The sequence below is a fragment of the Manis pentadactyla genome, chromosome 11 (genome assembly GCF_030020395.1).
Source record: "Manis pentadactyla isolate mManPen7 chromosome 11, mManPen7.hap1, whole genome shotgun sequence".
NCBI classification, from domain to species: Eukaryota; Metazoa; Chordata; class Mammalia; order Pholidota; family Manidae; genus Manis; species Manis pentadactyla.
The window spans coordinates 68191390-68214622 of NC_080029.1; the positions used below are offsets into that span (position 1 = coordinate 68191390).

Here is a 23233-nt window from a genome sequence, read left to right on the forward strand (position 1 = left end):
GAGGTGATATCTCACTGTGGTTTTAATTTGCATTTCTCTGATGATTAGCAATGTGGAGCATCTTTCATATGCCTGTTGGCCATCTGAATTTTTCTTTGGAGAAGTGTCTGTTCAGCTCCTTTGCCCATTTTTTAATTGGCTTATTTGCTTTTTGGTTGTTGAGGCACGTGAGCTCTTTATATATTTTGGATGTCAACTCCTTATTGGATATGTCATTTATGAATATACTCTCCCATAATGTATGATACCTTTCTGTACTGATAGTGTCCTTTGCTGTACAGAAGATTTTTAGTTTGATATACTCCCACTTGTTCACTTTTGCCTTTGTTTCCCTTGCCTAAGGAGATAATGTTCATGAAAAAGTTGATCATGTTTATATTCAAGAGAGTTTTGTCTATGTTTTCGTCTAAGAGTTTTATGGTTTCATGACTTACAGTCAGGTCTTTGGTCCATTTCGAGTTTACTTTTGTGTATGGAGTTAGACAGTAATCTAGTTTCATTCTCTTACATGCCTTTTATTGTCGTTGTGTTGTCTGATTGCCATGGCAAAGGACCTCCAGTACTATGTTGAGTAAAAGTGTGGAGAGTGGGCATCCTTGCCTTCTTCCTGATGTTAGAGGAAAAGCTTTCATCTTTTCACTGTTAAGTATGATATTGGTTGTGGGTGTGTCATATACTACCTTTATTATGTTGAGGTACTTGCCCTGTATACCCATTTTGTTGTTTTTTGAATTTTGTCAAATGGTTTTTCAGCATCTATGATCATGTGATTTTTGTCCTTTTTATTGATATAGTGGATGATGACGGATTTTTGAATGTTGTAACATTCTCGCATCCCTGGGAAGAATCCCACTTGATCACGATGTATGATCCTCTTATATATTTTTGAATTTGGTTTGCAAATATTTTGTTGAATATTTCTGCATCTATATTCATCAGGGCTATTGGTGTGTAGTTTTCTTTTTTTGTGGTGTCTTTGCCTGGTTTTTGTATTAGAGTGATGCTGGATTCATACAATGAGTTTGGAAGTATTCCCTCCTCTTCTACTTTTTGGAAAACTTTAAGGAGAATGGGTATTATGTCTTCTCTAAATGTCTGATAAAATGCCACGGTGAAGCCATCTGGTCTGGAGGTTTTGTTCTTGGTAGTTTTTTGATTACTGATTCGATTTCATTGTTGGTAACTGCTCGGTTCAGATTTTCTGTTTCTTCCTGGTTCAGCCTCGGAAGTTGTATTTTTCTGGAAAGTTGTCCATTTCATCTAGGTTATCCAGTTTGTTAGCATTAATTTTTCATAGTATTCTGTAACAATTCTTTGTATTTGTGGTGTCCATAGTGATTTTTCCTTTCTCATTTCTGATTCTGTTTATGTGTGCAGACTCTCTTTTTTTCTTGAAAAGTCTGGCTAGGGGTTTATCTATTTTATTTTCCCAAAGAACCAGCTCTTGGTTTCATTAATTCTTTACATTATTTTATTCTTCTCAAATTTATTTATTTCTCTCTCATCTTTATTATGTCCCTCCTGCTAACTTTTGGCCTCATTTGTTCGTCTTCCAGTTTCAATAATTGTGAATTTAGACTGTTCATTTGGGATTGTTCCTCCCTCTTTAAAAAGGCCTGGATTGCTATATACTTTACTCTCAGAACTGTCTTCACTGTGTCCCACATAAGTTGGGGTGTTGCACTGTTATTTTCATTTGTCTCCACATATTGCTTGATCTGTTTTAATTTGGTCATTGATTATTTAGGAGCATGTTGTTAATCCTCCATGTGTTTGTAGGCCTTTGTGTTTTCTTTGTACAATTTATTTCTAGTTTTATACCTTTCTGATCTGAGAAGTTGTGATCTGAGAAGTTGGTTGGTACAATTTCTATCTTTTTGAATTTGCTGAGGCTCTTTTTGTGGCTTAGTATGTGGTCCATTCTGGAAAATGTTCTATGTGCACTTGAGAAGAATATGTATCCTGCTGCTTTTGAGTGGAATGTTCTATAGATGTGTGTTAGGCCCATCTGTTCTAATGTGTTATTCAGTGCCTCTGTCTCCTTACTTATTTTCTGTCTGGTTGATCTGTCCTTTGGAGTGAGTGGTGTGTTGAAGTCTCCTAAAATGAATGCATTGCATTCTATTTCCCCCTTTAATATTTGTTAGTATTTGTTTCACATATGTAGGTGCTCCTGTATTGGGTGCATAGATATTTATAATGGTTATATCTTCCTGTTGGACTGACCCCTTTATCATTACGTAATGTCCTTCTTTGTCTCGTTACTTTCTTTCTTTGGAAGTCTATTTTGTCTGATACAAGTACTGCAACACCTGCTTTTTTCTTCCTATTGTTTGCATGAAATATCATTTTCCATTCCTTCACTTTTAGTCTTTGTATGTCTGGGTTTGAAGTGAGTCTCTTGTAGGCAGTTTATAGATGGGCCTTGCTTTTTTATCCAGTCTCTAACTCTATGTCTTTTGATTGGTACATTCAGTCCATTTACATCTAGGGTGATTAACGATAGATATGTACTTATTATCATTGCAGGCTTTAGATTTACGGTTACCAAAAGTTCAAGGGCAGCTTCTTTACTGTCTGGCAGTCTACCTAACTCACTTATTAAGCTATTATAATCACAGTCTGAAGATTTTTTTTTCTCTCCCTTTTTTTTCTTCCTCCTCCACTCTTTATATGTTAGGTGTCATATTCTGTTCTCTGTGTATTCCTTGACTGACGTTGGGGGTAGCTGATTTAATTTTGCATTTGGTTAGTATTTAGTTGGTCTACTTTCTTTGCTGTGGTTTTATTTTCTCTAGTGACAGCTATTTAGTCTTAGGCACACTTCCATCTAGAGCAGTCCCTTTAAAATACACTGTAGAGATGGTTGGTGGGGAGTAAATTCCCTCACCTTTTGCTTATCTGGGAATTGTTCAATCCCTTCTTCAAATTTAAATAATAAATTTGCTGGGTAGAGTACTCTTGGTTACAGGCTCTTCTGTTTCACTGCATTGAATATATCATGCCACTCCCTTCTGGTCTGTAAGATTTCTGCTGATTAGTCTGATGATATGCCTGATGGGTTTTCCTTTGTAGGTGATATTTTCCTCTCTCTCTGGCTGCTTTTAATACTCTGTCCTTGTCCTTGATCTTTGCCATTTTAATTATTATATGTCTTGGTGTTGTCCTCCTTGGGTCCCTTGTGTTTGGAGAGCTGTGGACTTCCATGGCCTGAGAGACTATTTCCTTCCCCATACTGGGGAAGTTTTCAGCAATTATTTCCTCAAAGACACTTTTTATGCCTTTTCCTCTCTCTTCTTCTGATACTCCTATAATGTGAATATTGTTCTGTTTGGATGGTCACACAGTTCTCTTAATATTCTTTCATTCCTAGAGATCCTTTTTTCTCCCTCTGCCTCAGCTTCTTTGTATTCTTGTTCTCTGATTTCTATTCCATTTACTGTCTCCTCCACTGTATATAATCTGCTTTTAAATCCCTCCATTGTTTGTTTCATTTCAGTTACTGGATTTTTTAAGTTGTCTATCTCCCTCCTGAATTCATCCCTTAGTAGTTCCATTTGCATGCTTATGACTTTTACTTTGAATTCTTTCTCAGGAAGATTGGTGATTTCAGTGTCACCAACCCCTCTTTCTGGTGTTGAGGGATTTTGGATTGAACAAGGTTTTTCTGCCTTTTTATGGTCCTGGAGTGATGGGAGTGGTTGCAGGCGAGTGGTGCGGCTGTCAGCTGGGAGGACAAAGACCCTTCCTGCTTGCTGGTCGCAGTGCCTGTCTCCACTGTCTGTGCCAGTTAACTGCATGCAGGGAGTGACCTCTGTGCTAATCCCCTAAACTGCCATGGGCAGGGCTACCCTAAGGATGGCCTAGGATGATGGCGGGGCTCTCAGGTGAGTGGCACAGGTTCTGCCATGAGGACAAAGCGCTTTCATGCTTCCGGGTCGCAGTGCCTGTCTCCACTGTCTGGTCCGGTTAGCTGTACGCAGGGAGTGGCCTCTGGGTTAATCCCCTAACTGCGGTGGGCAGAGCTGCCCTCTTGCTGGTCTAGGCAATGGCGGGGGTCGCTGGCAAGTGGCATGGGTATTTGCATGGAGGGCAAAGCCCTTTCTTGCTTTCTGGTTGCCATGCCCATCGCCGCTGTCTGTGCTGGTTAACCATGTGCAGGGAGTAGCCTCTGGGTTAATCCCCAAAGCCACCATGGGTGGCACGGCCCTCAAGATGGCCTAGGGCAATGGCGGGGGTCACAGGCGAGGGGCATGAGTGTTTGCAGGGAGAGCAAAGCCCTTTTGTGCTTCCTGGTCACCATGCCTGTCTCTGCTGCCTGTGCCAGTTAACCATGCGCAGGGAGAAGCCTCTGCGTTAAGTTGTGTAGTTGCTGTAGGCGGGGCTGCTCTCCTGCTGGTCTGCAGCAATGGTGGGCACAGCAGGTTTGCACACAGGTGCTGGCAGGGAGGAGGGAGCAGCAGTCTGTTTATTGCAGTGAGGGACCTCGGGGCTGTGTTGCCAACCAGGGGAATAGGGTGCCTAAAGCTCCTGAAAGGGCTTCACACCTGCTGGGCTGAGTGTGCTGGGATGATTTTGTCCACCTGTTCCTTCTCCTAAACCCTTGCCCCTTTAGTAGCCTTCTGACTGTTGAGAAGTCTTTTAAAGCACCTGCTTCTGTTTGGTTCCAGGGCAGCCAGTTGTGGGAACCTGTTCACAGTCTTAGTGTCTGACTTTGGTTTTCAGCCCCTCTAATCTCCAGAGCACCACCATGGTTCTGTTTTTAATTCAGTCTCAAAGTTACTTTTCTTCCTAAGAGGAGAGACATGGAAAACCTATTCTAACTGCTTTAGCCAGTACAAATACAGAAGCAGTAAGCTGAGGGTATTTAGGAGACAGGAAAGTAAACCCTCTAGAAAAAGCCAATTTCCAAAAAAAAAAAACCTACTACACACATCAATTTAACAAATATTTAAGCCCTACTATACAGGAGCCAAACACTATATCAAAAATAGAAACATGAAATTAGATCCTACTTAAAGGAATTTTGAGTAGACATACAGGTATACACAATCACAGTGTTAAAGTACTGGATTTTTTTTTTAAGTACATACATGGAAGAAAGAGGAAGTATCTAAATTTATATAATAGCCTGACAAAAATGTCACAAGGATGGTGAGGTCAAAGCTAAGTTTGGAAGAAGAAATAAGAGGTTGCCAGGAAGGTAGAACAAAAGACATTCCAAGGATGGGGACCAGCATACTCGGAGCTTCAGTGGTGAGGGAGCACCCATGTGATCAGGCAACTAATTAATACTATACTTAGGGGTGACATGTTGACCATACCAAACTAAGGAATGAGGTTAGACAGGTAAATCAAAGTCAGTAGTGTGAAGAATTGATAGGGAATAAGGCATTCTGGAGAAAGACCAGTTAGTAGGCCTCTGCACAAGTTTGGTTAAAAAAAAAAAGTGTCTGTTAAATAACAGAGGGATTAAGACAGATACAAAAAGAGATACACAAGGAGGATCACAGGAAGATGGCAGCATGACTAGTTCAGTGGAAATCTCCTCCCCAAAACATATATATTTATGAAAATACAATAAATACAACTATTACTAAAAGACACACCAGTGGATACAGTACAACAGCCAGGATACATCTACATCTGCGAGAACTCAACATCACACGAAGGGGGTAAGATACAAGCCATGGCAAGGTAGGACCAGAACGCCCCCCAACCCCAGAACCCAGTGGGAAGAAAGGAGTCGGAACAGGGAGGGAGTAAAAGCCCAGGACTGCTAAACAGAAATCCGCACCCAGAGCGCAGACACAAGGTACATGGGGTGCTGGATATTAGTGAAACGGAAAAGCAAAACCTGCGGGCAGGTACCCATAACAGGCGCCCCTGAGACAAAAGAAAAGCGAGTGCTTTTTGCAAGTCTTAAAGAGACAGGGACCCCACAGCTGGACAGTCATCTTGGCACACTTAGTCAGCAGCTGGGAATCCTGGAGAACTTTAGGCGCCCTAACCCCCAGGTGGCAGTGTCACTCTGAAGCCCCACACGGCACTACGCAGTCGTTCCCCCAACTGGCACGGACCCCGACATACTGGCCCAGTAGTGGGAAAGTGGCACCACGCGCCGGGGGCGGAGGCGCCAGAGGGGACCGGGAGTGGCCTGCGTGCGCCAGCAGCGCCAGAGGGGACTGGGAGTGGCTTGTGTGAGCCCGCCATGGCGATGACCACGCAGCCCAGGAGCGGCCCGTGCACGCTGGCGGCAGTGGCACCAGAGGAGCCTGGGAGTGCTCTGCGCGAGCCTGCAGCGGTGGTGACTGAGCGGCCCAGGAGTGGCTGGTGTGTGCCAGCGGCGGCAGCGCCAGAGGGGCAACGGAGAGGCCCACGCGCACCGGCAGCTGCGCCAGAGGGAGCAGCCATGCTCCCAGCAGCAAATCGGAATCCCAGCCCAATGCACAGCTGCCCAGCAGGGGCACCTCTATCACGGAGGAGCGCACCTGGCACGCCTGCCACTCCCTGCAGGGCTCTGCGCTGCTCTGATGGAGGCCCTGCCCACAGCAGCTTAGGGGATTAATCTGGTGGCTGCTCCAGGAGTGCGGGTAACTGACACAGGCAGCAGAGAAGGGCAAGGCATCCAGCAAGCAGGAAAGGACTTTCTTCTCCCAGCTGACACACTGGCAACCTGCCTACAGCCACCACTATCACCACAAAAAGGCAAAAAAATTTAGTCCAGTCCAAAATACTTCAGACAACCCCTGAGAGAGGATCTCCAGAGACAGACCTAAACAGTCTCCCTGAAAAAGAATTCAAAATAAAAATCATAAAAATGCTGACAGAGCTGCAGAGAAATATACAAAAGCAATCTCTGGAAGGATTTATAAGCAGAATGGATAAAATGCAAGAGGCCATTGATGGAATAGAAACCAGAGAACAGGAAAGCATAGAAGCTGACACAGAGAGAGAGAGAAAAGGATCTCCAGGAATGAAACAATATTAAGAGAACTGTGTGATCAATCCAAAAGGAACAATATCCACATTATAGGGGTACCAGAAGAAGAAGAGAGAGAAATAGGGATAGAAAGTGTCTTTGAAGAAATAATTGCTGAGAACTTCCCCAAAATGGGGGAGGAAATAGTTGCTCAGACTACGGAAGCACACAGAACTCCCAACAGAAGGGACCCAAAGAGGACAACACCAAGACACATAATTAAAATAGCAAAGATCAAGGACAAGGACAGAGTTTTAAAGGAAGCCAGAGAGAGAGAAAAAAGGTCACCTACAAAGGAAAACCCATCAGGCTATCATGAGAGTTCTCAACAGAAACCTTACAGGGCAGAAGAGAATGGCATGATATATTTAATGCAATAAAACAGAAGGGCCTTGAACCAAGGATACTGTATCCAGCACGATTATCATTTAAACATGAAGGAGGAATTAAACAATTCTTAGACAAGCAGAAGTTGAGGGAATTTGCCTCCCACAAACCACCTCTACATAGTATCTTAGAGGGACTGCTCTAGATGGGAGCACTCCTAAAAAGAGCACAGAACAAAACACCCAACATATGAAGAATAGAGGAGGAGGAATAAGAAGGAAGAGAAATAATCATCAGACTGTGTTTATAATAGCTCAATAAGCAAGCTAAGTCAGACAGTAAGGTAGTAAAGAAGCTAAACTTGAACCTTTGGTAACCACAAATCTAATGCCTGCAATGGCAATAAGTACATACCTTTCAATATTCACCCTAAATGTAAATGGACTAAATGCACCAATCAAAAGACACAGAATAACAGAATGGATAAAAAAGCAAGACCCATCTATATGCTGCTTACAAGAGACTCACCTCAAAACCAAAGACATGCAAAGATTAAAAGTCAAAGGATGGAAAAAGATATTTCATGCAAACAACAGGGAGAAAAAAGCAGGTGTTGCAATACGAGTATTGGACAAAATAGACTTTAAAACAAAGAAAGCAACAAGAGATAAAGAAGGACATTATATAATGATAAAGGGCTCAGTCCAACAAGAGGATATAACCATTATAAATATATATGCATCCAATACAGGAGCACCAATATATGTGAAACAAATACTAACAGAATTAAAGGAGGAAATAGAATGTAATGCATTCATTTTGGGAGACTTTAACACACCACTCACTCCAAAGGACAGATCCACCAGACAGAAAATAAGTAAGGACACAGAGGCACTGAACAACACACTAGAACAAATGGACCTAATAGACATCTATAGAACTCTACATCCAAAAGCAGCAGGATACACATTCTTCTCAAGTGCACATGGAACATTCTCCAGAATAGACCACATACTAGGCCACAAAAAGAGCCTCAGTAAATTCAAAAAGATTGAAATTCTACCAATCAACTTTTTAGACCACAAAGGTATAAAATCAGAAATAAATTGTACAAAGAAAGCAAAAAGGCTCACAAACACATGGAGGCTTAACAACATGCTCCTAAATAATCAATGGATCATGGACCAAATTAAAATGGAGATCCAGCAATATATGGAAACAAATGAAAACAACAACACAAAAACCCAACTTCTGTGGGATGGAGCAAAAGCAGTCTTAAGAGGAAAGTATATAGCAGTCCAGGCATATTTAAAGAAGGAAGAATAATCCCAAATAAATAGTCTAATGTCACAATTATCAAAATTGGAAAAAGAAGAACAAATGAGGCCTAAGGTCAGCAGACAGAGGGACATAATAAAGATCAAAGAAGAAATTAATAAAATTGATAAGAATAAAACAATAGAAAAAAAATCAATGAAAACAGAGCTGGTTCTTCGCAAATATAAACAAAATAGATAAGCCTCTAGCTAGACTTATTAAGAGAAACAGAGAGTCAACACACATCAACAGAATCAGAAACGAGAAAGGAAAAATCACGATGGACTCCACAGAAATACAAAGAACTATTAGAGATTACTATGAAAACCTATATGCTAACAAGCTGGAAAACAGAGGAGAAATGGACAACTTCCTAGAAAAATACAACCTTCCAAGACTGACCCAGAAAGAAACAGAAAATCTAAACACACCAATTACCAGCAATGAAATTAAAGTGGTAATCAAAAAACTACCCAAGAACAAAATCCCCGGGCCAGATGGATTTACCTCGGAATTTTATCAGACATAGAGAGAAGACATAATACCCATTCTCCTTAAAGTTTTCCAAAAAATACAAGAGGAGGGAATACTCCCAAACTCATTCTATGAAGCCAACATCACCCTAATGCCAAAACCAGGCAAGGACCCTACCAAAAAGAAAACTACAGACCAATATCCCTGATGAACATAGATGCAAAAATACTCAACAAAATATTAGCAAACCGAATTCAAGAATACATCAAAAGGATCGTACACCATGACCAAGTGGGATTCATCCCAGGGATGCAAGGATGGTACAACATTCGAAAATCCATCAACATCATCCACCACATAAACAAAAAGAAAGACAAAAACCACATGATCATCTCCATAGATGCTGAAAAAGCATTTGACGAAATTCAACATCCATTCATGATAAAAATTCTCAACAAAATGGGCACAGAGGGCAAGTACCTCAACATAATAAAGGCCATATATGATAAACCCACAGCTAACATCATACTGAACAGCGAGAGGCTGAAAGCTTTTCCTCTGAGAATGGGAACAAGACAGGGATGCCCACTCTCTCCACTGTTATTCAACATAGTACTGGAGGTCCTAGCCACGGTAATCAGACAAAACAAAGAAATACAAGGAATCCAGATTGGTAAAGAAGAAGTCAAACTGTCACTATTTGTAGATGACATAATGTATAAAAAACCCTAAAGACTCTACTCCAAAACTACTAGAACTAATATTGGAATTCAGCAAAGTTGCAGGATACAAAATTAATACACAGAAATCTGTGGCTTTCCTATACACTAACAATGAACCAATAGAAAGAGAAATCAGGAAAACAATTCCATTCACAATTGCATCAAAAAGAATAAAATACCTAGGAATAAACCTAACCAAGGAAGTGAAAGACCTATATCCTGAAAACTACAAGACACTCTTTAAGAAATAAAAGAGGACACTAGCAAATGGTAACTCATCCCATGCTTCTGGCTAGGAAGAATTAATATAGTCAAAATGGCCATCCTGCCGAAAGCAATATACAGATTTGATGCAATCCCTATCAAATCACCAACAACATTCTTAAATGAACTGGAACAAATAGTTCAAAAATTCATATGTAACCACCAAAAACCCTGAATAGCCAAAGTAATCCTGAGAAGGAAGAATAAAGTGGGGGTGGGATCTCGCTCCTCAACTTCAAGCTCTACTACAAAGTCATAGTAATCAAGACAAATTGGTACTTTGACACAAGAACAGAACCACAGACCAGTGGAACAGAATAGAGACTCCAAACATTAACCCAAACATATATGGCCAATTAATATACGATAAAGGAGCCATGGACATACAATGGGGAAACGACAGTCTCTTCAACAGATGGTGCTGGCAAAACTGGACAGCTACATGTAGGAGAATGCAACTGGATCATTGTCTAACCCCATACACAAAAGTTAATTCGAAATGGATCATAGAGATGAATATAAGTTATGAAACCATAAAACTCTTAGAAAAAAACACAGGCAAAAATCTCTTGGACATAAACATGAGTGACTCCTTCATAAACATATCTCCCCGGGCAAGGGAAACAAAAGCAAAAATGAACAAGTGGAACTACATCAAGCTAAAAAGCTTCTGTACAGCAAAGGACACCATCAATAGAACAGAAGGTATCCTACTGTATGGGAGAATATATTCATAAATGAGAGATCCGATAAAGGGGTTGACATCCAAAGTATATAAAGAGCTCACACACCTCAACAAGCAAAAAGCAAATAATCCAATTAAAAAATAGGCAGAGGAGCTGAATAGACAGTGCTCTAAAGAAGAAATTCAGATGGCCAACAGGCACAGAAAAAGATGCTCCATATTGATTGTTATCAGAGAAATGTAAATTAAAACCACAATGAGATATCACCTCACACCAGTAAGGATCGCCATCATCGAAAAGACAAACAACAACAAATGTTGGGGAGGTTGTGGAGAAAGGGGAACCCTCCTACACTGTTGGTGGGAATGTAAATTAATTCAACCATTGTGGAAAGCAGTATGGAGGTTCCTCAAAATGCTCAAAATAGAAATACCATTTGACCCAGGAATTTCACTTCTAGGAATTTACCCTAAGAATGCAGCACTCCAGTTTGAGAAAGATAGATGCACCCCTATGTTTACTGCTGCACTATTTACAACAGCCAAGATATGGAAGCAACCTAAATGTCCATCAGTAGATGAATGGATAAAGACGTGGTCCATATACACAATGGAGTATTACTCAGCCATAAGAAAAAAACAGATCCTACCATTCACAACAACATGGATGGAGCTAGAGGGCATTATGCTCAGTGAAATAAGCCAGGCGGAGAAAGACAAGTACCAAATGATTTCACTCATCTGTGGAGTATAAGAACAAGGGAAAACTGAAGGAACAAAACAGCAGCAGAATCACAGAACCCAAGAATGGATTAATAGTTACCAAAGGGAAAGGGATTGGGGAGGATAGGGGGGAAGGGAAGGTAAGGGCGGGGAAAAAGAAAGGGGGCATTACGATTAGCATGTATAGTGTGGTGGCGGCACAGGGAGGGCTGTGCAACACAGCTAAGACAAGTAGTGATTTTACAGCATCTTACTATGCTGATGGACAGTGACTGTGAAGGGGTATGTGGGGGCGACTTGGTGAAGGGGGGAGCCTAGTAAACATAATGTTCTTCATGTAATTGTAGATTAATGATACCAAAATAAAAAAAATAAGAAAAAAAGAGATACACAAAAGATATCTATTATGTAGTCCTGATAGACTTGGGTAACAATCTGTGAATAGTGAACAAAGAGAAATGCAGCTTTCAAACAAGTGGCATGCGTGCATGCACATGCACACAAACATACACACACATGAAGAGAAGTAAAAAGTAACTGATATCTCTGAATCTAAAGGGTCTTTGAGCAACTGTACAGAGACACCCAGATCTTAGTAAATACAGAATATGACACAAGGAAGTGTCTAGTATGGAGGCAAACCAGAAAAGGACTTGTGGAAGATAACAGTAAGACCACAGCAATGGTGGAGAAATCCAAACTGAACAAGAATAGTGACAATTCTCTACATACAGAGAGAAGTTTCCAATATTGATTTGTAGTCGCTCCTCACAAAATCCCAATGTATACAGCATTTCTACTGGTCAGAAATAATAAAATCTGCTTAACTACATGTACTTCTCATTCTATTACATAGCTTTGTTCTTCCTTCGACTATTTTATATTAGTGAAGTTCAAAGATTTAAAATTTTTTCTTCAGGTATTGTTGTGGCTATGTAGAATTAGATTTCATTTACTATTTAGTATTTCAGTTAAGACTCCAGTACCAGAATTGAAAAGCCATGAGAGCTCCTTTAGATAACACGACACAAGAAACAGCTTTCTGTTAGTGAGTTCAAGTCACCTCTATTTATTTATATTTATATCATAGACAGGTGTCCACGTGGTTGTGATTTTATATGTTATATTTGCATAAAGTAGACCTACATTTTTGTTAGAAAAATTATTTCAACTTTTTAATGACAGAAATTTGGTATTTTTGGAGTGCTCACAGAAAGACCTACGGATATGAGGTGAAGTTTGATAACCTTTCTTTCATTAACACATACATGAGGCAAATCTTAATTTGTCTTGAAAAATGATATACTGTTACAAAGTTAACAAGATGATACATTTGGCAGCAAATACATTCATTCAAATACAAACACTTAATTAAGAGAAATTACTTTTTAAGATTCTCATAAAATGTGAACTTTCTCAAGAGGTAAAGATAATTTAAATTATTAAATTTAAATATTTAATAATTATAGAATTTCTAATATTTACCTGACAAAATAAGCTCCACCCTGCCACTTTAAACTGAGTAATCCTAACCAAAGTTCAAGAGTCATACAAAAAAACAGAAAGTAATCAGGCTTTACTTCCTTGACCACTCTTTGTACTTTAAAGACTTTATTGAAATATGAGGGTTTACAACAACTCTTACTTTTAAAAGACACTCTTGTGGATAATTTATAATCAATAACATTTCATTTCACTAAACAATATAAGTCAAACAGTATAAAACTTATGTAAATCCTTTGTTATCTGGCATTCTATTTAGCCACCCATCAGCTGGCACTTTCATTCAGTTTTTGTACATATTTGATGTTATTAACAAGTGGACTCTTTTAAAAATTTTCAAGTATCTTCTAGTCCAAGAAATATTAAATTGTTCAGTGTTGTTTTATTATATTACATTTACTTGAAAACTTGTCATCAATTTTGACATACAAGGTGTGCTCTCTAGACGTTGTAATAAAGTGTTTACTATAGTTTTTTTTAAAGGCCTCAACATTTAAATATCCTAGCTTACAGTTAGCATTTCACATAACTTGGTTTTCTAAGGTTAAATATGTAAATGAACTTGAGGGGGGTAAAATTGCATTATAGTCATTGTGAAACACAAACAAAATCTTTGGTAAAAACACAAAGCTTTTAAGTGTACATATATGTTAAAATAGTGTAAAGTACTAAAATATTTTATTAATTTTTATTAATATTAATTGTATACTTCAATAGGGTGAATTTTGTAAGTAAAATATGCTTCAATAAAATTATTTTTAAAAGTTACAATAAGAGCTAAAATACAAATGTCAATTCTTTCCAATTTAAAATTCAACTCAGCAAACAACAAATTTTGTATCAGGAAAAGCTTGTAAAACATCTTACCTGTAAACAGTCTCTATGAAACCAAGCATTCTTACAACAAGGACTTCGTAATATGCTGTAAGTTGGAATAGGCTCAATGAATTCTAGGCAAATGGTGCATGGTAATGAGTCTCTACAATTATTAGACGTAATTATTTGAACAGGTTGATGTTTCCAACAAAATGACCTAAAAGTACAAATTATTTAAAAACAACATCTAATAAATTACAGAGCATAACTAGGTTAGCATTATAATTCATGAAAGAGAAAATTCATTCATATGTCTCTCATAATTAAACTACAATAGACTGGATTCTTGGCACTATAAATTAGATTATGGAGAGCTAGACTTTCACAATATTAACCTTTTGGTAGTGAGACTTACCTCACAGAATTTCAGTAACTAATATTATGTTGAAGATCTTATGGAATATTGTTAGCAACAGAGAACACCCATCATTGTACTAAACACTGCACAGAATTAAAGAAGGAACTTAAGCTTAAAAATAAATATTTTAGTAACAAGTAAAATGCAAATAACTTATTCCTAACACACTAAATTTTTTCTACTTATATTTTCTAAACTGCAGTTTTTGTAGTAACAACTGTTAAGTAAGTCAAGAACACAAAGACTAAAAGAAATAGAACACTCATGATACCAAATACCAAAATTTATAAATCTTTGATGTTTAAAGCTGGACTCAGGAAGTAAATATTTTGAGGGGCATCCCAGAGCATAACATTTCAATTCTGGACTCCACCAAATTTACACACCTTCAACTTACTCAGTGAGAAATACAAATAGCCCTGTGAAAGAAAAGTGGACTATTAAATCTTATAAAGAGTGACATAAAAATCTAGAATTACGTAAGGTGGAAATTTTACCCAAGTAGGAATAAACTAACAGTTCCATATTATATTCTACAGCTGAAAGCTGAAGGTGAATATTAATCATGAAGCCCATTCCAGACATGGCCATTCTCAAGACTTTGCAGACAGAAATGACTCCATAAAGGAGGGGAGAAGTTATGTATGTATATATACACACAAACACACGCACAGACACACATATCACTCCCCTACACCCCCCCACAATGTATATGTATAAACTCAGGGCAGCTTTGAAAAATTTTACAAAGGAATTATATCACTGGGATAGCCATATCCATTTTTCACTTTTCTTTAAACATTCATCTCTCATACATCAACAATTAACTCACGCAAAATTGCCAGTGAATTGGAAAATACATTCTCTCTGAAGTCCACATGGGAAATGATAACTTCGTTTACATCGGGGTGCAACACATCCAATTGAAGCACCAGTTTTCTTGCAAATAGAACATTTCTAGAAGAATATATGAAAATAGGGGTCAAAACATACAAAGTTTGAGTACTGTAATGTCACCAAGGTATAAATGAACATTTCTTGTGGGGAGTCTGAAAATTACTTTCACCGTACAATAGCTGTGATTATGGTATATAAAAGGAACTTCCTGAAAAAAAATTGTTCTCCATTCCTACAACAACTTCTGATAAAGGAATTATCTCTAAGCTAACATGTGGATGACACAGAGAGGCTTCTTTTCCTTTCTACCTGCTAAAATATTTAAAACCTAGGGGTTTGTAAATATAATGAATATAATGGCTGTACATCAAAGTCCCATTCAAATCTCAATAGAAAACACCTAATTAGGAAATATTCACCAAGGAGAACAACAAACAATACTAATAATGAATCTATAAAAAATCATCTAGGATTATTCTAACCAAATGAAAAAGTGTTTGATAACCATAGTATGTGAAACAGTGACTCTCAAAAAGACATGTTCAATATACACAATGGAATATTATTCAGCCATAAAAAGAAAAGAAATCCTGCCATTTGCAACAACATAGATGGATCTAGAAAATATTATGCTCAGTGAAATAAGCCAGGTGGAGAGAGACAAATACCATGTGATTTCACTTATTTGTGGAATATAAAAACAAAGCGAAACAAAATGAACAAAACAGCAGTAGACTCATAAGCACTGAGAAGTGACTAGTGGTTACCAAGGGGGTGGGGTGGGGGCAGGGTGGGGAGGTGAGGGGAATAAAGGGACACAATAATTTGCAATCACAATGTATGCTGGTCACAGGGATGGTAGTACAGCATGGAGAATACAGTTAATGACTCTGTAACATCTTTCTACATTTATAGATAGTAACTGCAATAGAGGGGGTGAGCGTTTAGTAATATGGGTAAGTGATGAATCACTGTATTGTACATTTGAAACCAACATAAGATTATATATCAATAATTCAATAAATAAATAAATATATGAATTATAAAACTTGTAAAAAAAAACACATGTTTAAGCCATTAATTCCTACTACCTATGAATATGACTTATTTGGAAATAGGGTCTTTGTAGCTATAAGTTAAAGATCTCAAGATTAGATCACCCTAAATCAAAAGACTGGTGTCTTTATAAGAGAAAGGAGAGGGAGATTTAAGACAGACACAGAGAGGGAGAGGCCATGTGAAGTGGAAGCATAGATTGGACTTATGCTGCCACACATCAAGGAATTCCAAAGGCTGCCAGTAGCCACCAGCTCAAAGAGAAGCATGGAATGGATTCTCTCTCAGAGTTTCCAGACAGAAGAATCAATCCTTCTGTCTTGGAACTGCAGGTTTCCAGAATTGTGAGGGAATAATTTTTGTTTTAGGCGACCCAGCTTGTGGTAATTTATTACAGCAGCTCTAGGAAACAAATACACCACCACTGCCACTAACTGAAATGTAACTATGGTTTATGAACAGAAAGACTATTAGATGAATCAGTCATTACTAAATACAGAGAAGTACCTAAAACATCTTGGAGCCCTTGAGATGGCCATTACAAGGGCCACTACTAAAAGGAATATACAGTCTTACTGCTGCCCCCTCAAGCACCACCAGCTCATAGGAGAATACTTTGCCAAGTCTCTCCCAAGTAAACTGACATATGGAATTCTAGTTTAAGGTCACAAATGGAGACAACCTCTTCAGGATCAAGATATTCTCAAAGGTTCATAAAACATGGGAAGGACTCAGACATTTTAAGAAAACTGGCATTTTTAGAATGTTAAGGGGACCTTGAGAGGCCATCTTTCACAAGTTCACTTTCATCTGAAAGCTGAGGAATTCTGAGAGTAATATTCTCACGTGGTCTTTAGATAAATGCCACTGCTAATCCTTTCCCCAAGGTTTTCCCTTGTGCCTGAGAGCCTTTATTTTACCATCAAGCCCCCAAGCATCCTCAATATCTTCAAAAATAATTGCCCCCATTTCTTTGCCTCAACTAAAATAAAGGTCTGTACATGCTTCTCTAAGAGAATTTCTTGAATGAAGCTGCATATTTTCCCATCCTTCTTAATTACCAGACTTGGCAAGGGGTGGGGAGTGGGATATAGACAAGGACAGGAAGGAGAACAAACAGAACATTATTGTAGTTCTCTGTTGCAGATTGTAGGTAACTACTTTATGTTCACACTTAAAAAAAATACAGTCCTTTGAGCTATATTTACCGTTACCTACTAACTTCCTGGTCACTCCTCCACCTCCAGACTTTGGCACCTTGCTAACTGTATTTTAATTCTTGTTATCATTCTAAACAACTTCACTGATGGGACATTTCTTTAACTTCCTTCATCTCTAAACCAGTGTAACGATGAACTCTCTCACCACCCAAGACTGCTCCACCATGGACATCATCAATTCCAGTATCACATTCTGTACAAAAATCCCTATAATTCTAACCTTCTCATTTTCTAACTCTCATTATTTCTACCCAAACCACATGGAAACCCACAGTCCTCTCCCTGTGTGTGAATAGCAGCTGTCACACAGAAGGCGCACAACATATAAATGAATACATGAGAGGTTAAAGTTTAGAATACTTATCCTGGAGACTAGAAGAAGGCACTGAACATATAAGAACAATGCCACAGAAGGGCCACAAAAGGTATGGAGGTCATAAATTATTGGTCTGCACAGTTGTGTAATCTCCATCTAAACCCATCATTCCAACCCAGCAATTGAGGCATAAGACGAAAAGCAAATGGTCACGTTGAGTGAGACATGAGGGTTTAAAGAATGCAGGGTGGATCTATGGTAATAATTCTAATATTTTAGAGTTAATAGAAATAATTCTAATATTTAGAGTGGGTGAAATGGTGGGTAAGTTGGAATAAGATGAAGTAAAATCAGTATTGGCACATAAGCTACCCATGGTCATTAAGCTCTTTCATTTGCAAAAATGCAAAATGTTCTTCTAAAATTTATAGTATTTGACAAAAATAAGCATTGGAAGATAAAATCAAAGCCTTACAAATTTCCTGTAGAGAAACAAATGGAAATTCAGACTTCCCTAGTATTGACAATATTTACGGTAGTTAGTGTAATGAGTAAAACAATTTACTTACCAGTTTAGAAGCTCTATTCACTTCTTTTCTGATGTCTTCTATTAGAAAACCATAAACTCCTTCTTCTTCTTTACCTCTCTGCCAAATTCCACTTGACATCAACTATAATATATTCTCAATTAGAAAATAAACTCTAAGAAATTAGTTTGCAAGAAAATATATATAATATTCCAATTAAAAATGGGCATAAAACAACTCAAATTTCAAGTACCTCTTAATCAATAATACTTATTTTTCATGGTCAAAGAGGTTATTCATATTCTTTGATTTGGAACACACTGTATATTAACAGTTCATATAACCAAACTGGTTTCTAAAGTATTCCAGGAAACAACAAAAAGGAAGTAAGGCAGGAAGGAAAACAAAAAACACCTATAATTAAGCTGTCAGAAAAAAAGTGGTAAATATTTAAACATGTTAGTAACAGTAAATACTATGGAGCTAGTTCAGATTATCAATGATATTTTGGACTGACTTTAAATCTAGCTTGATTCTGAATCATAAAAGGCATATTTACAGGGAAACCTATTGGACTGCAGTTACATAAGTTTGAATTTTTAAAAATCTGATTTTAACTTCAGTTTAAATATGTTAAGGAAGCATGAATCAAGAAAAAGCATGTGACTATGAATTAAAAATCCTGGCTTGCAAACCATACTTTGTGTCCAACTTTCTGGAATCTTCCACAAGTAATTTAATGTCTCTGACCTTAAACACAAAAATGAAAACACTGGATGACACTGTCTCTAAATCTTTTTCAGCAATAACATTCTACTACTATTTGTAACATTACTGTTCTTTTCTGTTCACAGTGAAATAGAATCTAACAAGTGTTGAGCCTAAGGTCAGTACATTTTTGAATAATTATACTCATTAATAAAATAAGACAGAATATAAAGGTAATTTTGATATGATCAACCAAGATATATAATTCAAAAATAGTCTGAATTTGTGATTAAAGAAGAGGCTTATTTTAATCAGTATAATATATCCTAAAGAAAACTAAAAGTGATACACATTGCTTAAAAATTAGTTATGAAGAAATAACTCACTAATAAAATAACTCTCCTAATTCTACTGCACAAGAAGTAAAATAAACTCTTAGAAAAATGAAAATGTTTTATTTTGTGATACAAAGTACAATAGACTCCAATTTACAAATTTGGAATGCCAACTTCTTGCTCCTTCTAGTCTTGGTACAAAGTTATTAGGTTCCTAGACCAGTCTACAATTTAACCCATAGGATAGATACTTGATATACAAAAATGTAGTCTCAGAGACCCACCAAGGAATACATTAGATGGTTTCTCAAGGAAGCAGATAAAGAGCTTTAACTTGGATGCTGTGGTGTGTATAAAAATATGTCCACAAATTTGTTGATACTCTTTCCTTTGAGAAATGGGGCCCAAGTCCCTTCCTGTTGAGTGTGGGCTAGACTTAATGACTCACTTCTAACGAACAGAATAGAGCAAGAGTGACAGTGGTATGTGCTGTGAAGACTAGGGCATATGGTTCTGTTTCAGTGTATCCATCTGCCCTTCTTTCTCTTTCATTACTTGCTCTGGGAGAAGCCAGATGCCATGCTGTGAGTAACCCTATGGAGCCTGCCTAGGTAGTAAGCAACTGAGGCCTAAAGTCACACGAATGAGACAATGCAAGTGGATCCTCCAGCCTAGTCAAGCCTTCAGATGACTGAATAGTGACTGATATCCTACTCACAGCTTCATGAAAGACGCTGAGCCAGAACTACCCAGATCAGCCAATACCAGATTCATGATCCTCAAACTATTTTGAGATTATAAATATCGTTTAAACTGCTAAATTTTAGGATAATTTGTGAAGCAACAATATATAACTGATACAGTATGAAGAAGTATTGTACATACTAATGCAGCTTTAACACGCTAAGGCAGTGATGGTGCCACTAGTATCTGAACGCACAAATTCAATGAGATGAGAAGTTGGTGGAGGAGAGGGAGAACAAATGAGGGACTAATTCTCAGTATGAAACCACTTTTTCTTCTGAGTGACTCATAAATTAACCTGTTTCCTTTCCCACAAATATTTAATAGCTTTAGTCAAATTTTTTTTCTAGATTTTCTGTGAAATAAAACGCTTTTCTTCTATTCCCTGAAAACAAGTCTTTTCAGAGATTTATCACTAGCAACATTGGAAACAAGATAGTAAAAAGAAAAACTCTCTTGGAGACCTAAACATTTTCTCCTTTCTTCACTTAGGTGACAAGTGAAGAAACAGGTAATAATGAAAGGTCTTTTATGTACCAAGCAATCTCAGAATCTTAGAAACTGATAAATTAAAATTCTTATTTTTACATATAGGCAAAATGAGATCCAGATTAAATGACTTATCAATAATTCTCACAAACCAGTCATCAGGATCTAAATCTCCTAAGAATATCAAATTTCCAAGATTTAATTATAAATTATACTCACCAAACAATAGTAATGTACAGTGAGATTCCATTTCTCATTAGTTTTCTTTTCTCCATATTTATTAGGACAGTCATCATTTTTTCGACAGAAAACACAAACTAACAGTGAAAGAAGTAAATAGATATAAAAAATATTTTTCAATTTAAAAAACCCTACAAAATTGGTACTTCTCTCAACCGATGTGTTTAATTCTTCCCAATAGAGCAAATCACACTATCAGTAACTTAAAATTTCCAATACCTACTTCTAGAACAAAAATGTGACTTAACGTTTTTTTCCATTAATTTCTAATGATGAATTCCAGTGTGTATTTAAAATGGCAACTTGGAGGGCAACAACACTGAAAATAATAGCTTAGGGAACTCAAAACACCATCTTTCCATTACAGCAACAATTAAGCTGCCCAAAACTGTCAGATTCAACTTTTCAGAACCTGAAATCTAATTTTAAAACTTACAACAGTTAGGAAAATGCTTAATAAAGAAATAAGCTGCTAAATTTTGATGAGAACTTTGTGGCATTTTAACTTACCTGCCTACCATCCCCCACTCTCCAGCTGGACAATGGCCTTGGGTATGATGGCCCATGTTTCTGGTATAGACTGTCCAAGAGGAGGTAATATTCACCTTTGTCTCAAAGGAATGTGATTGTGTGTTTTGACCTGTGTGGTTGGCTCCTTTATGGATGGGTTTAGATGCTTGCCCTTGTTTCACCTGCCTTCAACTTTCTCAGAGCTGGAACTTGAATGTTTGTCAAAAGCATTTAAGACAAATACTAGCTATAGCAACTTGGAGCAAAGGAAAACAGGGAAATCAGGTTACAGACTGAAAAAGCTAGAAAAGAGCCTGGGAAAAAGGGTCACGTTGGGGAATTAAGGGCTTTGGGAATCTCCCACATATCCAGGGTTATCTAGAAGGACATGCACATGTCCAGGGCTGGAAGCATACTCAGAAAGGACTCCAGAAACCTTAACCTTTCACTCTTGAATGATCTTTAGACTCATGCTAGCCTATATGAAAAAAGAAAGATCACAAATCAATAACTTAATTGTAACTTTAAAGAACTAGAAAAGGCAAGCCCAAAAGCCAGCAAAAGGAAAGAGAGATAAATGAGTAGAGATAAATGAAATAGAGAATAGAAAACAATACAGAGAATCAATAAAAAACCAAGGCTGGCTCTTTGAAAAGGTCAACAAAACTGACAAACCTTTATCTAGACTGAATTAGAGAAAAAAAAAAAAAAGAGAGAGAAGACTCAAAACTATGACAAAGCTACAGAAATCTTAACAGTGTGGCACTGACATACAGGTCAATGTAAAAGACGAGTCCAGAAATAAACCCATGCATCCATGGTCAATTAATTTTGAACAAGGATGTCAAGACCATTCAATGAGGAAAGAAGTCTCTTCTTAGAAATTGTGCTGTAACAACCGGATAGCCACATGCAAGATAGTAAAATTGAACCCCTACCTCACACCACATATAAAAATTAAAACAGATCAAAGACCTAAATGTAAGAGATAAAACTATAAAGCTCTTAGAAGAAAACTTAGGGGTAAATCTTCATAGCCTTGGATTTGGCAACAGTTTCTTAGATATTCTGTGACATCAAAAGCAAAAGCAGTAAAAGAAAAAAACAGATGAATTAGACTACATCAAATTTAAAATGGGCATCCAAGGACAAGATCAAGAGAGTGAAAAGAAAATCTACAGAATGGAAATACTATATTTGGAAATCATACACCTGTTAAGGGGTCTAGAGCCCAGAATGTGTGGGAAAGTCTTACAACTCAGCAACAAAATATAACCCAGTTTTAAAATGGAACAAAGGATCTGTACAAACATTTCTCCAAAGAAGATACATAAATAGCCAAGAAGCACATTAAATATTACTTACTACCATTAGACACCAGGGAAATGAAATCAAAACCACAATGAGATCCCATTTTACACCCACTTAGGATAGCTACAATCAAAATGTTAGATAATAACAAATGTTGGCAAGGATCTGGAGAAATAAATACTTGCACACTAATGTTCAGTGCAGCTCTGTTCATAACCGAAAGGGAAAATAAACCAAATGTCCATCAGTGAATGTATGAAAAGATAAATATCACATATCCATACAATCAATTATATTCAACTATAAAAAGGAGTGAACTACTGATACATGGATGGGCCTAAAAACATTATGCTAAGTGAAAGGCACCAAGTATAAAAGGTGCCATGTTATACGATGCCATTTATAGTAAGATTACATTATCCAGAATAGGTAAATCCATAGAGACAGACAAAAAGCTGAGGACAGGGGAAATGAGAAGTAACTGCCTAGTGAGCACAGAGTTTCCTTTGGAGGTAATGAAAATGTTTGTAACAAGATAGTGGTGTGGTGCACAATGTTGTCAATGTACTAAACGCCACCAAACTGTACACTTCAAAATAGTTAAAATGGTGAGTTTTATACTGTGTATTTCATGATAATAATAATAGTT

At 37.6% G+C, this 23233-nt stretch overlaps 1 protein-coding gene across 5 annotated transcripts in view; it reads right to left on the reverse strand.

The window, feature by feature from the left end:
• G2E3 (G2/M-phase specific E3 ubiquitin protein ligase) overlaps positions 1 to 23233 on the reverse strand; it is a 62544-nt gene that overhangs the window by 22334 nt on the left and 16977 nt on the right. For 3 of the 5 annotated variants that reach the window (XM_036881364.2, XM_036881362.2, XM_036881365.2), the window contains exons 3-6: positions 20743 to 20840; positions 18290 to 18391; positions 15064 to 15188; positions 13865 to 14030 (exon numbers count right to left, since the gene is read on the reverse strand). In XM_036881364.2, the coding sequence (XP_036737259.1) occupies positions 13865 to 14030; positions 15064 to 15188; positions 18290 to 18391; positions 20743 to 20840 (491 nt within the window). Of the gene's footprint in view, positions 1 to 13864; positions 14031 to 15063; positions 15189 to 18289; positions 18423 to 20742; positions 20841 to 23233 lie in introns of those variants that run through there. The other 2 variants (XM_057488522.1, XM_036881363.2) reach the window with 2 other exon arrangements.